The 17,918-nt window shown below is 36.3% G+C and overlaps 1 protein-coding gene across 1 annotated transcript in view; it reads right to left on the bottom strand.

Moving 5' to 3' along the window:
* Nucleotides 1-17,918, bottom strand: part of SNTG2 (syntrophin gamma 2) — a gene marked incomplete at both ends in the record, with an annotated part of 175,522 nt that overhangs the window by 147,382 nt on the left and 10,222 nt on the right. Inside the window, one exon of the mRNA XM_080389202.1 lies at nt 12,171-12,374. Coding sequence (XP_080245328.1) covers nt 12,171-12,374 — 204 coding nt within the window. The remainder of the gene's footprint in view (nt 1-12,170; nt 12,375-17,918) is intronic.

The raw sequence follows: 17,918 nt of genomic DNA, 5'->3' as shown, positions 1-17,918 counted from the left end.
CTGAATCGCAATATTCTGGAAAAAAACCACCTTTTTGTGACATTAATGATAATGTCATGCACATAAGTAGCTGAAACCCCTTATGTCTCAGTCAAACATACAAACATCTTATTTCATTTTTTAGTTGCCTGCAGGCTAGATATAATTTTTCTTTGCAGACTAACTTATTTATGGTTTGGGGCTAAAGCGAGGCAGACCCCTGTATCACTCTTTAAAAAAACACATAAAAATAAAAATAGTTACAGTTGACTATGATAACTGTGTAATTTTATTTCATTACAGACAATGGGATTAGAAAGTGTTACTAATTATCTATCTGAACAGGAAAGCTGAAATAAATACATTTTCTGCTTTTTAAATAGCATTTTGTTTTGCTAACTATATTGTTTAGTAGCATTTACACTTTATTTAAACTCTTCATTCTGAAGGCTTCCCAAGTACTCAATGTGTATACTATAACAATCACTCATTCCAGTTGTGCTACAAAGCAGAAGTAATTATGTACACACAGCACACACACACACACAGAGCATACCACATAGCAAGCCTATTTAGTTTTGTTTTCTGTTTCCAGATTAGAGGAAGAGCAACTGCCCTGCATGAAAGGTCAGGATACATTTGAGTACACAGAATGATAATTATTAAAACTGTAATTGGCCAGGATACCAACATGAAACATTCCTATCTTTGAGACCTATTATTGTTGCAAGTTGTCAAGGATTTTATTATCTGTCCCTCAATGCAATACTAGCTCTGTAATACCTACTGCTGTGTTTAAGAATTGGGGTAACAATTTGTCCATGACATTCTCTGGTGTCTAAGTTCTGAAAAACAAATGCATTGACCAGTGTCAAACATACCAGACAATGGAAAGAGAAAGCAGATTTACCCGCTAAGTGTTTGACAGGCAATTTGATCTGCTTGTACATCAAGCCGTTCTTTGAGCGAGCAGCCTGGCTGTTGCAGTCTACAGTGAAAGAATACATATTTTGGAAATGTATTTTCTTTTTGAAAAACAAACTGTAAACCTGAGAAGGCTACTAAAATTTTCACTTTTGTAATGCTTTAAGGGAATTCATATTGCCTAATTGCATGTGTCTGAGTGAAACCCTTGGCTTGTTCTGATGCATGAAAACACTGGAGCATAAAGGTTTTGACTGAAAAAGCTTGCATATGTTCAAAGACAACCAAACAGCAATTAAGAAAGCAGCCTACTCTTTGTGAAAGACTGATTTACACACTTAGCTGCTAGCTAGGTACAAACTCAAAAGCAATTTTTAGTGATGAAATTCTCATAGCCGTTAGGGTTAGAAGCAATATTTAGGTGCGATCCATCTGTCTTCCTCTCAGTCACTATTACCCTTGTGGAATAATATTTACTCTGCAGGAGGACCAGAGCATGACCAGTAGGTTTGTATCTCTTCAAAGTACATAGCCCAGAGATGGGCTTTATTTGAAAACAAAGTTTTGTTCTGTGCACTGGGACAAACAACTGCACTGCACAATAAGCTGTTAAATAGGTGAACAAGCAGAAAAGATCTTGCCCCACTTAAGGTGCTGATAGCCATAGTCCACTGATGAAAGCACTGCAAGTAATGTATTCTTAAAATCACCCTGTATCTTTTGGTTAAATGTAGTTCCCAAGGGTGTGAGAAATCCAGGGAAAGCCAATTCCAGAAAAGCTCTGGACTGAAACAGCACATAGAACTATACAGATGGGGGGAGAAGGGCCTTCAAAGGTCTCAGTCATCAATATTGAAATATAGACCACTGAGGCAGAACTTTCAAGAACTCCAAGCATGATGCCAGGTAGGAATATATCGAAAAAACAGATCAATGTAATTTTTAAAATATATAAGAGACAGACACCACACAAAAGAACGCCATACCAACAACTGCTTGGTAACAGAAGGTATAATGCTGTTTATAACAGCTGCCTAGAATGATATGGCTGAAAAAATCCAAACTTTTAAGTTTTAATAGTTTCAAAGTAAATTATACTTTCAAATGTAATTTGGAGAACTGTATGGTCAAATAACCGTCTTTTAGGTATGAGATAGCTCTTGACATAGAAAACTCTCTAGATTCTTGTAAAACATGACAATTCAACAAAACTTCCAGTTTATAAATTTCCAGTTTATCTCTGGAAAGGTCTTTTATGACTTGGTATTTGTTCATATGAGGTGACATGATTGGAGTTAATGGGCAACATGAGACGGCAATTACAATTCTTATTTCTGGTACTTTTTTTTTTAGTAAGATTTTATATCCATCTGTCAGTCCTACCCATTATGTCATTATTACCAGGTTGTTAACACCTAGAACTGGCACTTGTGGTAAAGAATCTTTCATTAAGAAAAATATTATATCTATTTTAATGAACAATGTACTAAAGGGATTTCAGAAGGAAAGTCTGCTTGAAGCACTCCACTGATATAAATGTATATATTTGTAAGAGGATTCGATATATACCATATTTCCTTTTTCTGTGCAGTCTGCATAAAAATATTAATACATATATTATTTCCAAACATCAAACTGAAAATGCTGGAACATTTGAAATAGGCCATGCTTCCCAGATTACTGAAACGGTTCTAAGAAATGAGCCCATTCACAATGGCTATAACAGGTTGGAAAACAGAAGATTGCCAAAACCAATTAATTTTTATTCTTTTCCCTTCCACTTATCAGTGGAGACCATTGTGATAACTCTACCAGTGTCCCCCTGGGCTGCCATGTCCCCCTGCCACAGGGCAGGTAGATCATGTGGGGAACTGCTGTGCTGGTTTCTCTCCTGGATGGGCAGCATCTCCCCTACTGTGGGACCCGGATGCTGACTGACTTGTCAACATTAAGTATAGCCATGACCAAACATGCCTTGGTACGTGAGCCCATCTAGTCCCCTACAGACTACTACCTTAACAGGTATTCCTTAAGCAAGGTTGACTGGCTAAACAGAAAGATTGCAAAATGTGAACAAAGAAATCATTCATTGCTGCATTGTTCAGAGTTGTTCAGGTACTTTTCTGTTTTTTATAAATAAACTTTATTCTCACTACTACAGTTGCATCTATCACTTATTGGAAAGAATATTCTCAAAAGGCCTCCTTCCTTGTTGAAAGCAAGATGTCAAATTTACTACAGATACTACATGGCAGGTTGACAATAGAAAATGAAGGCCAGTCTTAGACAATGATAGCAATAACGGTAGCGCTTGCCACCAAGGCCCTTGGGAAATGTGTAGGGAAAAGGAAGAAGCAAACCAAGAAAGTTCTATATGAAGAGTTAAAAAAAGAAGCCTGCAACCTGTCCTGCATGGACCCAAGGGAAGAAACAGTCTGGTACCAGAAGGGATAAGAAGAAAGGTACTTAACATACCAGCCATATCTTATCTTCCTTTTCTTCAGCAAGTCTTGAAGGAACAAGGAAATAAGGAATTTGCGAGATAAAAAAACTTGAAGAAACAGATCCTGTAAGAATGTGAGACCCAATAAAATGTATCATAAAATGCAGACATTCTGCTAGTTATTACATATCCAAAAAGAACAAAAGAGTATGTAGTGAACAAAGATATATGAAAACCTTCAGGAAGCTTTCTCCTCGAGTTCCCAGGGAGTTCCCATGATGAAGATTTTCTCAGCTCACACCCTCCACCTCTCCAGCTGTAGAGCTTCCTCAGGAAATTGTCCATGTGTATTTAACATTCTGCCACATACAGAGATTTCCACTTCACCTCACACAACCCTCACTTCTCATTGATCAGCAGTCAACTTCCACCTATGCAGTGCTGCAGGCTGTAGTCCACTTATTGGCTGACTCTTTATAGAAATATGGATTTTAAACTACAGTAGGGGCTGCTCTTGACAAAATTACTTCCAGATGGAATTCAGAAGAAAGACCGTACTTTGGAAAAAAGAGGGTGTGCAGCACTAATGAGAGATGGTGTTGGATTATGATTAATCACTGAGTATAATAATATAGATGTCTACATGATAAGGCTAGAAAGACATAGCCTTATGGTGATACATAAAGATATCATACAACATATCACACAGCACATCAGATGAACTGCAGAGCCATCACTTGGGACTGGGACACAGAGTTTCCTTCTTCCAGTAGGTGGCAATCCAGGGTCAAAGAATTCTAATTAGAATCCAGAAAGCACTGAGTTTAGATCGCTTCCTTACTCGCTACTGTTACTACTTACATATGTCCCATAGCCTTTATTAAAAACCATGACTAAACACAAATCTTCATAAATTAGTCGAGCATGAGGAAAATGTAAGTGTCATACAGTTAGCCACTTCAGTCAGACTGAATTTGCCATGTCCGTGCATTTCCACAAGTCGTTAATAGTGCCCTCTCAGGAACTGTAACTATCAGCATCTTATAGTTACTAGGTAAACAATCAGAAATTAAAAACAATGTGATGGCTTTTCTGTAAAACTACTGTAAAACTTTTGGGCGTGGAGTGTCAATCAAAGAATTTTATTAAGAGGAGGATTTGCTATATTGTTGGTTATAACGTGTCTGGTTTTCAGTAAAACGTTTTTGCTCAAAGGGTGCCTGAATACACCTTAGCCCCAAGTCTCTATTATTTTTAATAGGCTGTTTTATATTCTTAGAAATAGTTACATTGGTTAAAACAAGACAGTGTAACTCCGGAAGTAGAACAAATTATGGAGACAATGGAAATTCAAGAAACCTCAAGAAAGAGAGGGAAAGACATGAATTAGTCCTCCATGGCATCACATGATGCTTCTTTCTCCACTTCCATGAAGTGGAGACAAGCTGTAATAAGTAACAGGTAGATAGAAAGTAAAAGATTATTTTGAATGGGAAAGAGTTGAAACCTAAATTCTTGTCTTGCATAGGATCTCACCTTTTCCCAAAAGGACAGGAAGAATGAAAGCTATGAAAATCAACTGAAGCACGTCAGTTGCTGTCAAGTTTTGTATAAAAACAAAGAAATTTTCACATGCTAGCAAAGATCTGGGACAGCTGCAGAAAATCCTTACTAAATATTGTAAAATAACATCTTTTTACCAGTTTATTATAACTGTTTCTATTACTATAGAACAAAGGGGGTTTAAGGTTTTGTTTTTTTAAGAGGGTGGGGTAGTTGTTTTGTAAGCTGTGGGAGTTTTTTGTTTGCTTGCTTGCTTGTTTGGGGGGGGGGGGGGGGGGAGGGTTTAGAGTAAAATGAAGTCATTCATTTTATTTTCAAAGCCTGCCAACCTAAAGATTTATACAAAAAACAGAACCAGATTGTTCTCACAGATGCAGAATGAAAAAGGATGAGAGGCAGCAGTCACAACTTGCAGCAAAGAAAAACCCAACTGAGCATAACAATAGGAAATAATTTCACAGTGAAAGTGGTTATGCATTAGAAGAGGCTGTCCAGAGAGCTGGTAGCTCCATTCTTGGAGATATTCTAAAAATGAATGGACAAAGCCCTCGACAGCTTGTTCAAATTTGGAAGCTACTTCCACTTTGAGCAGTGGGTTGAATTAGATGATCTCGAGAGGTCCCTTTCTATCTAAATTATTACATGATCTACTATTGTAAAGATGACTGTGACAAATCCTACAGTATTTTATTCTCCAGGGTCTGGGGATCATATTAAATGTGTCTGAATGAAACACGTTCTGTCTTGCTATGACTTCACAAGAATCCTCAGGAACTCCTCCACTGAGCTGTAGGATACTTCATTTGGGACAGGAGCTTTCTTTGGGAAGTGCTATGAGAGGACCTGGGACTCAGACTGTTCTCAAACTGACAATACAGATTAAGTCTATGCAGATTATCTACAATTACAGATTCCCAGAGTTACTAATAATATATATATAGGACCCTGTGTCAAAATATGATTATACTTCTTTCTTTTGCCATTAAGTATAAGCTGATTTCTTTCAATTAAAAAGGCAACCTATAACAATGAATTATAGCTAAATCCTGTCAGAACCCAGCTGTTCTTATATTTGAGTAATTTCATTTGCATTCACTTCGGACAGCATTCCACATGTCAGCTGGTGTGAAGACAAAGATGAACAGTAGAGGTTGCACCCATCAATATCACACACACCACAAGTGGAAAGGCTCATACTTCCATTACTGTCAGATATTTTGCCCCTAACTGTCGAAAATTTTAAACTGCTATGCAAGCTCACACAATATATACAGCTGCAATTCACCAGCCCTTACAGTCTGTCATGGCTCCAAGTGTAATAGATTAATTGAAAATTTAATAAAGGACTTTTTTATTTGTATATATGCTTGGTTTGCCAATGTTGTGCTGCCTTTCTTCTGTCTTGTTGGTATGAGCGCTTACCCTCCGCTAGACATTTCCACATCTCAAGGGGAGGTTAATTTTCAGGGATATCCATAGTGTCCTTCACATTCCTCCGTTGCATTCATTAACCTTTTTACTTAAGCCACTTACTCTTTCTTTTAATCTTTAATAATGAAGATTCCTCATGCTGATGAATACTCATATCTATTATTTATTTTGTGATACAACCTTTTAACTGTTCTCAAAGTGTCAGCAACACAAGCTTATGATCTCTCATAATAAAGATCTTAAGGAGTTATTTGATAATCTTGAAAATATCTAGGTCAGCTTTCCAGAGCACTGAAAAAATAACAAATGGTTAAATAATGTATTTTCTTCATACAAGTGACGTTAGTTTCAAAAGGAAGAGTCTTTCTTAATCATCCACTTGATGTTTCCAGAAAGACAGAAAATGTTAATTATTAGTTTTTAAAAAGTGATTTTTGACTAAAATACCTTACAAGCAATGGTAGAACAGGCATTGGGCAAACAGTAACATTAGTAGTTAACTAGACAGAAATTTCCTCAGGTTAAAAAAAAAAAAAAATTTGACTTTAATGCTGTTCCATTCCCCAGAGGTTTGCTAAAATAACATTCTTCCCTGTCCTCATTAGCATCGGAGTTATAATGAAAAAGCCGTAGCAGTCTCATCAGGGATTTAAATAGTACTTTCAGGCTCCGTGTCTATTTTTTGAATCAACAAAACAACTAATCTTGCTATTTTTCTTCCCTGTTCACCTACCTTGCTTCATTCTGATAAAGTCTAGCTACAACACGGCTTGTGAAGCTGGACAATTGGGTACCCAGAATGCAAAGGTTTTCATTATTCTAATTTGATTAGACTTACATAAGCCTCTGAGGAGTCCTCTCCCAACCAAGGTGCTAGAAGCCTGCATTAGAAATTTATCTGCCCCACCACTGACCAAGTAAGAAAAAATTCAGCTCTATGAGAAGGACGGTTTTTGATAAAAAGCCAGATGTATTTATTTTCTTTTTCTTACTCTGCAAGTGGAATTAGCAGGAAAAAGATACAGAAATATAATACAAAGTAATAGAAAAAAATGCTTATTAAAACAGCAGAGATGTAAAACTGTGGGCTGACAACAGGAGTATGATAGCAATATGCATGGAAGAAAAATAAAGAATATTAAGGGTGAGGTGCTGTATGTAAGAAATCAATTTTAGCATGTGGAACGACACAAAGTTAAAGCAGAATCATACCTTAATGAAGCATAAACTATTAAAATGAATGCCACCTTGTTTCTCCTTTAACTGAAAATGGATCTGTCCCTGTCTGTCATACAATTAATTCCTTTCTGTGAATATTGTTAAACTTTAAATCTGGGGGAAAACAACAACAACAAAAAAACTGTTAAAAATACTTAGATGATAGTGAAAAATATCTATTTATTTTCAATACACCATTTCTGTCAATACCTTTGTGCTTGGTTTCTATTGAGCGTGCACCACTTCTGATGTACCCATACATTCTTCTTTTTCCTGTGAATCTGAATACCCCAAACATAATACTAAAGTCATGAAGAATGATTGGATTTGCCAAGTCTGAAGTTCTGAAATACATCTTGATGGAATGATCGCATGTTTAATCACATAAATACAAAATTTTAAAATACTATATATAGTTATATATAGATTATTTTTATAATTGCAGTAGTATATAATGAAACACTGGCAAATATAATTTCAACTATGGTTCTACTTACAGAAGGATTTTTACAAACATTTAAAAGCCATCTTGTCTACTGTGAAAAATTTCAATATCAAGGAAAAGGAACAGTTGCCCTTACATTATTTCTTCTATACACATCTTGAATTTCACAAATCCTGTTCTTCTCTCTTATTACTCTACATCAAAGTTCAAGATAGCAACAAGTGAAACAAGCTGAACTGCCATTCAATGACAGAAAGCCAGCTCTAATTTCTCACCAAAGGTGAAGCTTTCTCAGTACTTAGAAGTAGCACTTAAATGAACAGCAGATGGCAAAATATAAACCAAGAATGAATCTACATGATGGTAGTATAGGTATTTTATAGTGAGAGCCTTTTGGACTTTCAACAGTAGAGATTATTCCCAAGGATAAAGCAGGACAGTAGCACTAGTGATCACTGATGTCTTTGCCAGTCCTCACTGTAGCATTCAGAACTGGATGGGACTAGCAGAGCTAATTACACATGGCTGCAAATCTTATCCTCAGTATTCCTCAGGATCAATGAATCTGCCAGCAAAAAAGAGGCTGGAGGCAATGCATCCCACAAATGCTGTCCCACAAAACTGGCTGGAGAACAAGTTACTACCACAGAACTTTCTTTCCAACATTTTCCTATTCACCTATCCCACCTAAAAAGAACTTAAAGGTTTCTCCCACACACACACGTTTGAGGTGACTGCAGAAAGAAGGCAAACAAGTTATTTTATTTTTATTGCAAATGAATATTACTAAATTTACATTTGGCAAATGGCCATGTATAAAGTGAAAACTAACTATAAATAACTGAGAAAGAAAAAGTATAGAAAGAAGAATAATAAATCAGTAAGACAACACGATTGTTTATGACTGCTACAGAATTGACTTTCAGGTTACAATTTTCTATTAGTATTTTGAATCATACAGCACAGGGATGAAAATAATTTTCTTGAACCAATTGAAAAGTAAAGCATTTATCTCTGGAATTTATCTTGTGTAGCTGTAAATGCAAAATGTCAGAATCACCAAAACGGTGCTAGGGAATTACCAGCTATTTCACCTGGATTTCAAATACTGTTTTTGAGCTCCTATATACTAGCAATTTACATACTGTAAAAAAGACTGTATTCATCTTCATGTTACATGTCATCAGCCTTAATATTAAATGCTAGTGTTCCAAAAGGTTTTACTCGGTTCAAAGTATAATATAGAAAATCAAATACTGCCATGAAGCCACAATTTAGTACATTTTTCTCATTAGAGTTTGACAACAGAAGCCCACGAGGATTGAAGATAACACTTTCAAAAAGGGACATCTTGGGGAGATCTTGCAAGAAGCACAGGAAAATAACAGATCACATCCTTAAAATTTAGCTTTCAGAGTCTTCAGTGAGAAAACTCAAGGAAAATAAGGAGATAATATTAACAGTGTTTTCCAGGAAAGGTGAGCTTGGCAGGACTGCCCACACTATCTATTCAACAGTACGAGGTAGGAGAAATCCCTTCTGAATGGACTTCCTTCCTAGAGCAATGTAATACTTTGCAACTCAAACCTAATTTGACATCTGAATTATACTTTCAATTCCCTTACTTTTTACACATTAACACTGCTTCTATAACCTGGAAAAACTGTCTCCATTTGACATAGTCCCAGAATTCACTCCTTTCCAGGCTTACCTGCTGTGTGATCATTACAGTCATGAAATACAACCAAGGAACTTCAGCTTATTTTGTACACAGTGGCTGCATACCCCAGTTCTGCCTCCTCTGCAGGGCCTTTTACTTTCCAGAATTTATTTCAAAATCCAGCTCTTGTAGTGTTATCAGAGCTTGGTCTTCCTGTTCTGTCTTCCACCAGGAAATACTGTTTAGAGTACCCACAAAACGTAGGAGTAAAATGCATCAAAATCAACCCAAATCTTGATATTAAAAGGAAGAAGCAGACCTGGTTGGTTGTTTGGAGTGTTTTTCTGTACTGCTTTAGGTTTGGGTTGGGGTTGGGGTATGTGTTTGGCCTTTTGGGTGGTTCGGGGTTTTTTCTTTGGTTTTGGGTGTGTTTTTTTGCTTTCTTGAGTGATCAGAGTGATGATCAATACTTACACAGATGTGATACAACATTTTCTCAGATGCAGCCAGCCTGTGCTGATTCAATCAAGACAAAATCTGGGACTAGGTAGCATAGAATTTCAATTGTTTTTCTATCAAATTTTATACACGTGGCATGTAAATGTTGTTGAGTTCAGAGCACTCATGCATACTTACATGCACAAACACCATATATCGCAGTCACATGATATTTTACTATGATTCTTGCAATCACAATTTGCACACAACTTCGCACTACTAGCAATGTCTGTAGTTAAAAGCTGCATTTTTCATGCCTCTAAGTAGAAAATATGTGCAAGCTGATGATTTTTGACTGAGGCTTATATTTATTTCAGCAAAGCAACCAGAGATGGACATGCCTTTCACTTCACTGAGTGGCCTCCCACTAGCTGCCAACTGATGCAACCTTTTTGAACATTTTTAAGAGCAAGTCATATTCCACAGAGTTCCATGCACAGCCTTTGAAACCAGTACATAATGTTTCTAACTACTAAAAGCTATTTCCAATTATTTTTGTGTGATATGAAACCATTTTATATTAATGTTTACGAGAAGTTAAACATGTTTGTGTGTTACATGTGCAGACTCTCTCTCTCTCTGACATACTCACATATGTATATTTGGATACCCACTACATACTGTTTCGGCTCCTAATTCTTAAGAGAGTACCACAAACTCCCCTGATGTACCCTAGTGCCAAATTTTATATTTACATGATATGCAATACAGCAAGCAGACAGAAAGGCTTCCCCTTGGCTGTCTCTGAGGAGGCTGCCATGAATTGTTCAGTCTAGCAAATATCAACAGAGTTCATTAAATTTATTTTACTCTATAAAATTTGGGCTATCTACACTTAATTTTAACAGGAACACTGTTTAGATGAGGAAATAAAATACACTATTTGGGGATGTCCATAGCCTAGACACCACTGCTGTACTGCTTATACAAAATGCCACCAGTTTTTCTAGTGACGTTAAATGGTGATACAGAAGATTCCTCTATAGCTTAAGGGCACCAAATGTTTTGAAAAAGCAGCATAACAGAATTTTGGGGAAAAAAACCACCACTTACAGGCTGGCACTGCTTAAGCCCCATCTGTGCCTGAAAAAGAATTAAAGTGAAGTAAGTGCCTATCAAGTGTTCTCTCAGCCAGCTCCCCAAGATCAGAAAGCTCTTGCCTTTAATTTCCTGAAAACTAAAAGGAAAAAAAAACTATTTCCAATTCTCAGTGAAGCTTTAGGATGCTCGGGGCTTCATCCATTATAACTGAGTTTACACTCCCTAATGATGTGTAACTTTATGTGCTTTGTTTCCATAATGAGTACTTAAGCACAAACCAAGTGAAAATTGGGGAAAGTAAAATTAAGTATGCATTGATACAAATGGGGTATTATCTTCAGTCAGAAGGCATGTGTTCTACTAAAAGTATTTTTTCCTGCAGTATCTGCCTTTCTCCATACAAGCTGCCCAGGGAGACCATTTAGTCATCACCCCTGGAGGTATTTGAAAGATGTGCAGATGTGGTGCTTAGGGACACCGATTAGTGGTGGACTTAGCAGTGCTGTGTTAACGGATGGACTCTATGATCTTAGAGGTCTTTTCCAACCTAAGAACTCTATGATTCTGTTCTATGCCCCTGAACAGCTATCCTGTCAATACTTGATACACAAATGAAGAAAAATCTGGTGTATTAGTTTACTCTTCAAACACTTTCAGTGTGAAATACTTTTTTTTTTCTTCATTGAATGGCTTAACAATATTTGGTGGAAGAATGTTGTAATCTCAGTATTTATAGATTTTTTTCTCTCCTATTAAGGTTATAGATGTCAGAATAAAGGACATACAGTACCGGCCAAAAAAAAGTATGTATATGCAATAATGTAAGTATGCACAAGAACCCCAGCAACTGAATAGAACATGTATTTCTATTACCCAATAAAATCTCTTGCACTCCAATACCATAAACTGATCCCTGCAGAAGACATTAAAGTACACAGTCGAAAGCACAGAGATATAGAAGCACTTACATTTGCACTGTGATCACTTCCACTAACACAGACGACATCTTGTTTTTGAATTGTTAATACCTCTTTTGTAAGCTTCAGTCGAATGTCGTAAGCATTTTCGGATACTTCATCATACAACAATGCAATACCAGTTTTAGTCTGTGAATGCAAGACACAGAAAAAAATTGAAGAATATGAACATTTTATAATGATAAATAGCAACCTCTATCCCATTTAATACATAAAATGCATATAATTGAGCACTGTTTACAGAAAGTGGAAAATTGGTCTCCTTTTCAGTCTTCAAACGGATTAGACATAAAAAAGCCTCTTCTGTACTGTAAAATACAGGCTAAATGGTCTTTGAAGTAGACATTATTATGTAAAGAAAACCAAAAATAATTACCCATTGTACTGTTCCACAAAGGAGGGTTGCCACTAAACTATGTTCTATTTGTTTCTAATTGTACGACTTATGAAACTGTATTAAAAGCAGATAATATGTAAAAATGTTTGTGAACACATTTTCCAGTTTCAGCAAAAAGTGGAGAAGTGCAATGTCATTCCTGTCTTAGAGACATTCTTTCTACTGTGTCAGAAAAAGACTTGTACCCTTCACAATTGTTGCCTTTACGACAGAGAGTTCTATTATAGTAGATAGCTGCTTTCACATTGTAAAACACACAAATACAGGTGTTGGAGAATATCTATTTGTTTAGGTAAAGATGGACATACATTTCTGAAGTTACATCATGACTGGACTAATAACCAGTAAACTCTATAGGACAGTCAAATATTTAGTACAAAAATTGTTTTCTCTATCAGCAGTAGAAAAGAAATTCTATCTTAAGTTTTGTTTTATTAACTTAGACTCAAATTTCCCACTAATATTCAGTCAGATAGTTCTTTAAACAACAACTGAGGAATTAGGACTGCTTATAGCTGTTTGTTAAAATAAGTAGACTAATGTAATTTCAGAGCTTTACAGTCTTTGTACAGAAGAGAAAGCAACACACCGGTTCCAAAATGGATAATCGTATTTAAAAGTAGTGTTTATTAATTTATAATGTATATAACAGTATCATTACAACACTGCACTTTCCTCTATGTAAGTGAAGAATAATCAAGATAAACTTACTTAAGTTTACTTAAGTTACTTAACTAAACTAAACTTAAGGTTTAGTTGCAGCATTTGTTTTTAGAAGAGGATTTAAAATCAAGTTGTTCATCTATGTTTTGTTAAAATGTAGACTGTGTAAAGAAGAGTAAAGGAATTGAAGAAACATGTCCTGTGAACTGAATGAATGCTTGAAGGATTTTTTATTTTTTTTTTTAAATTAAACATGGAACATTACCTTCATAATAATATTTCCATTTCTGTGAAAATAGGGAGAAAAGTTTGCGGTGATTCTCAATAAAAACTTCTGGACTTTAAAGGCAAGATCAGTTTAAGCTCAAGCCACTTAAATTTTGATGTGATATAGCTCTATGAGTGTCAAACCCTCCTTTACAGTAGAAATGGAAAATGCAGTCTAGAGAGCAATACAATTTACCCTGAAGTATATACACAGCAGTTGCTCAGCTCGATTGTTCATGTGCTTCTGCTGTCGCTGGGCTCAAAGCCCTTGTCCCCATGTAGGCCACTGCTGCTACTTAAGACACTTCAGGATATCCAAGGTCTCCACACATAAGGCTCACACAGGCTATTTTTAGGACATCCCAGGTCCTTCGCTAGTTAGAGGCAAGACCAGATTTCCACAATTATAATGGGATACAGACATCAGTCATGCCAGCAGACATACATACGCAGGTATCTTCAGCTTGAAACGGGTCTCGCCAAGGTTTAAAAATGCACATCTAGGGCAGCTCCTTAGATTCTGTCAAGCCAGTGGTGAAGCATGATTTACCTGATCTTTTTTATACCTCTATCTAGAAGTGAACAATTTGCATCATAGCTCTCTACTTTGACTTAAAAAATAAATATAAATAGCAACTCCAATTGTCTAATTCTGGCAGATAAATCTTGTCCTTTGCTGGGAATGCCTAAAGGAAACAAAAGTTCAGTGAGGGTGTAAAGCCTTATTCATTCTCACTTGTCTGGAAACCAACATTTCTTCACTTTCCCAAGGTTTTGAAACTTTTTAAATTTCTAGCATGTGTGGCTATTATCAATACAATTTTGTGAATGACAACATATGAAAACCGTGCCAACATCATTGTTTAAAAGCCATGCTGCGTAATAGCAAGTATTTTCAAACAGTAGAACTGCCTTGCAAAACCGCTGTCCCCACGTTCTGCTGCTGTTCAGAGGTTGCGCGTTGCTCTCCCACCCCTGGCAACTGCAGTTACTTTTGCTGATGTAGCAGAGGATGCTTTACAGAAACACCGAGAGAAAACAGCTCCAGAGAGCATTTTATACTGCCTAAACCTAGAATGTTTCTCTGGCTAGTAATTGTTAAATATGTTTAGAAGTAACGAAAGAAACCCTAAACTATCATTTATAACAGATGATCAAGTAACAAATTGACTATGTAGAGTGACTGATTAAATAGCTTAGCATTTTCCATCACACCGCTTGAACTAAAGTCTCACCAAAGCTCATTTACTCCTATTAAAATCCAGTATCTACCTCACACCCCATTTAACACCTGATGTGATCCAAGATGACATGCAGCAATACCTTATTTGCTTTCAGAATCAATAAGATGAATCTAGATTTCTCTCAGCTTTTCAAGTCGGCTTTTTTTAGACCATTACAAATGGCTTTGAATCAGAGTTCATTCCCTTGTTATCCCTTTGTATCGAAGAGATGGCATACGTAACTCTAGAGGACAAATCCCAGTCCAGACAAAACACTTCTTCAAACAGGGATCTTTTAATGAGAACTTCATGTTTGCTTGTACACAAATATGCAGCACTTTAACTATGCTATGGTTGTCTTGATTTCTCATTTTATACAGTAGTTCTTCTAGTAACTGGTACTAGAAAGTGAGGACTGAAAGTGGTAATAACTCCCCAAAATGATATAGTAATATACCACATTAACATGTATTTTATAATAAAAAAACCAGGCAGAAAGTACATTGGGAGTTGCATCTCAACAGGATTTAAGTGTGTACAATGAGAGGCAAGGGAATACAAATTTAAACTTACTTGGGCAGATAAGGAAATTAAATGTTGATTTTCATATCTGTGGGAGTTTTCTAGACACTGGCTGCAGGAAGAGGGGTGCAGGGTGTGCATGTGCACCTCCACATAGGTGGTGAGAGGAAAAGAAATGGAGATCTGTAGCACAGGCATCACGGTAGCTGTGACTTTCAAGACTGAAGCTTAGTCACTGCCCTGTTTTTGAAAGAAAACTAAAACCACACTGAAACCTACTTTCTCAAGCAAGCTCAAAAACTGTCACAGAAAAGAAAATATCACACTCTAGAGGAAGCTAGAATTGCAGATGAATCCTTTAATCAGTTTTATTGTTGAACACTTAAGGCTGACCCCTAGACAACATACTTACTTTAAAGTGGTCCCCACTCAGCACAGTGTTTTGGGACCCTACTCAAAGTACTGTAACTCTTTCAATGCACTGTATCTGTAGCCTAAAGCTCACAGCTGCAAATTCTGTTTCAAAGTAGGTATCTCTAAGCCAAAGTTCAGTCCTACTGGCATAAAATACTTGTCTTCACTGCTGTAAGTTTTATTTTGAAAAAATATGCAAAAAATGAGGCAGAGTTGGAGTGGTGTTAAGGTGTACTAGGTTTCCTATAGAAACTATTTACTTGCTTACATCCATTTGTTGCTCAAACGCATTAGAGTAGTGTTAGGTTTTCCACGCTAGTACCCATTTGAAAAGAGGCAGAAAACATTCAAGGCTTACACAGATGGTCAGAAGATTCAGATAATACTCATAATAAAATCATAATAAATTTTCATGCATTCAGAGCAGATGTCAAAGCACATGCAGTGCAGTGGTACTACATTGATTTAAACTGTGAAGTTCTCTGTAACTCCAAAACCTATCTTTCATTCCCTTTGCCTAAGTACATTTTAGCAATTGTGATCACTACTATTGCCAACTAAACAGAGTATTAGTGTCTTAGACCCTTATAAAAATGGATCTCCTGTTGTTTCCCCTACGTTATCTAGAAAACCTTTTGCATTATGTTATATTGGTCCTCCAGTAGAAATCACCATTTGCTGATCTCCACCCTTAACATATTATGTATCCACAGCTTCAATAGCATGGCAATTCAATTTTTAACTACTAAAATGCATTTATAAATGACCTTCCTTCATTTGTAAATACAAGTCTTTAAGCACTACATTTCAACTTTTTTTTTTCCAACTGAACTTCCACATTATATTTCCAGACAAATATTTTATCAGCAATATTTGCACCTCAAAGGTCTAGTGATAAAATTCTCTAATGCTATTTTGATTATTTTTTAAAAATGAAAACAACTCTGTTGAAATTCCATATCTATGGTATAATGATGGTTGGATCACTTGCTGAAGACATGTGAGAACTGGAGTCACTGATTTTTATTCTACAGATATTTTTATTTTTCAGATAGACAGAAAGAAAACTTCAGGTGGTCCCACATAGCCTGGTGCTCTGACCACTAAATTACAGCAGGCTTAAATTTACTCTGTCTTTTGTAAGTTGTTTGATATGTTTTCTACACCATATCTCCCATTGTTATCAAAAGACAAAGACAGTTTCTCAGAGAAGGGCAGAATTAAATTTTTAAATAGCTTTGACTATCATAAAAAAAGATTTCTTTAACAGAAAAAAAGCAGCGCAAGGTGCTACATTCTAGGAAGAACAGTCACTTGCATGGGAGAAAAGCAGCTTTTCTTCACCCTTTCTTTAAGGAAAAGAAACAGGTAGGTAGCAGTGAAGATTGACAGCAAAATATTGGCATCAATACCTTGTTGTTGCAATAAAGGCAAACATATTTTGACTGCTTTCCTTTGGATTCTTTCCTACTGAATTGTTTTTTCTCACTCTCACAAGATGAGTAGTACAGAAGGTTCCTTAAACACTGATGAATGTGAGGGAGGAATAATTTCACGCCCGTGAAGTAATTAATCACCAGTGTTGCATTTAATACATCCCAGTATGTTGTTCCCTTTTATACAGTATTATGTCAGCATTGATTCATGGCTACACTACATAGACGAGGTAATGAACTGAAAAGGGTCATGAGAAATACAAAAAACAACTTAGAAGTGATCAGAGATCTGCAAAATAGGCCTATAAGTAACTCTGCACAAATTTGGGTTGTTTAGTTTACAGACAGAATACAAGAGGACATAATGACAGTTATAAGTACCTCAATCTGTTGCAAAGAAAAATGGAACAATCAGATAAGAAAATAATTCAGAAATCTCCTCTTTAACATATTCTAGCTACAAGGAAACTGAAGTCCTTGAACAGATTGCTGGGACAGATTACAGACATCCATTGCTAAGGGATTCTGAGAGAAAACTAAACAAACATCTGCCCAAATGGTACAAGTACTAATCCTCTCACAGGGCAAAATTCCAGAAAATGTGATTTATTTCAGATCTATCATGTGTCTTTCTACATATGACTGAACCTCCGCATCCAGGAGAAAGTCTGACTTGCTTTAGAAGGACACCTGCACTGAAGAACTTGCAACTGTCATAGGAGAGATGAAAAATAACTACTAAGATCTGAAGAAATTTATAGTTTAGGGGCTTTAACAATGGATGAGTCACACAATAAAATTTGTTAATAATTGAAAT

The sequence above is a fragment of the Falco punctatus genome (assembly GCF_963210335.1).
Source record: "Falco punctatus genome assembly, chromosome: 5".
Classification (NCBI taxonomy): Eukaryota; Metazoa; Chordata; class Aves; order Falconiformes; family Falconidae; genus Falco; species Falco punctatus.
This window is presented reverse-complemented; position numbering and strand designations above follow the sequence as displayed.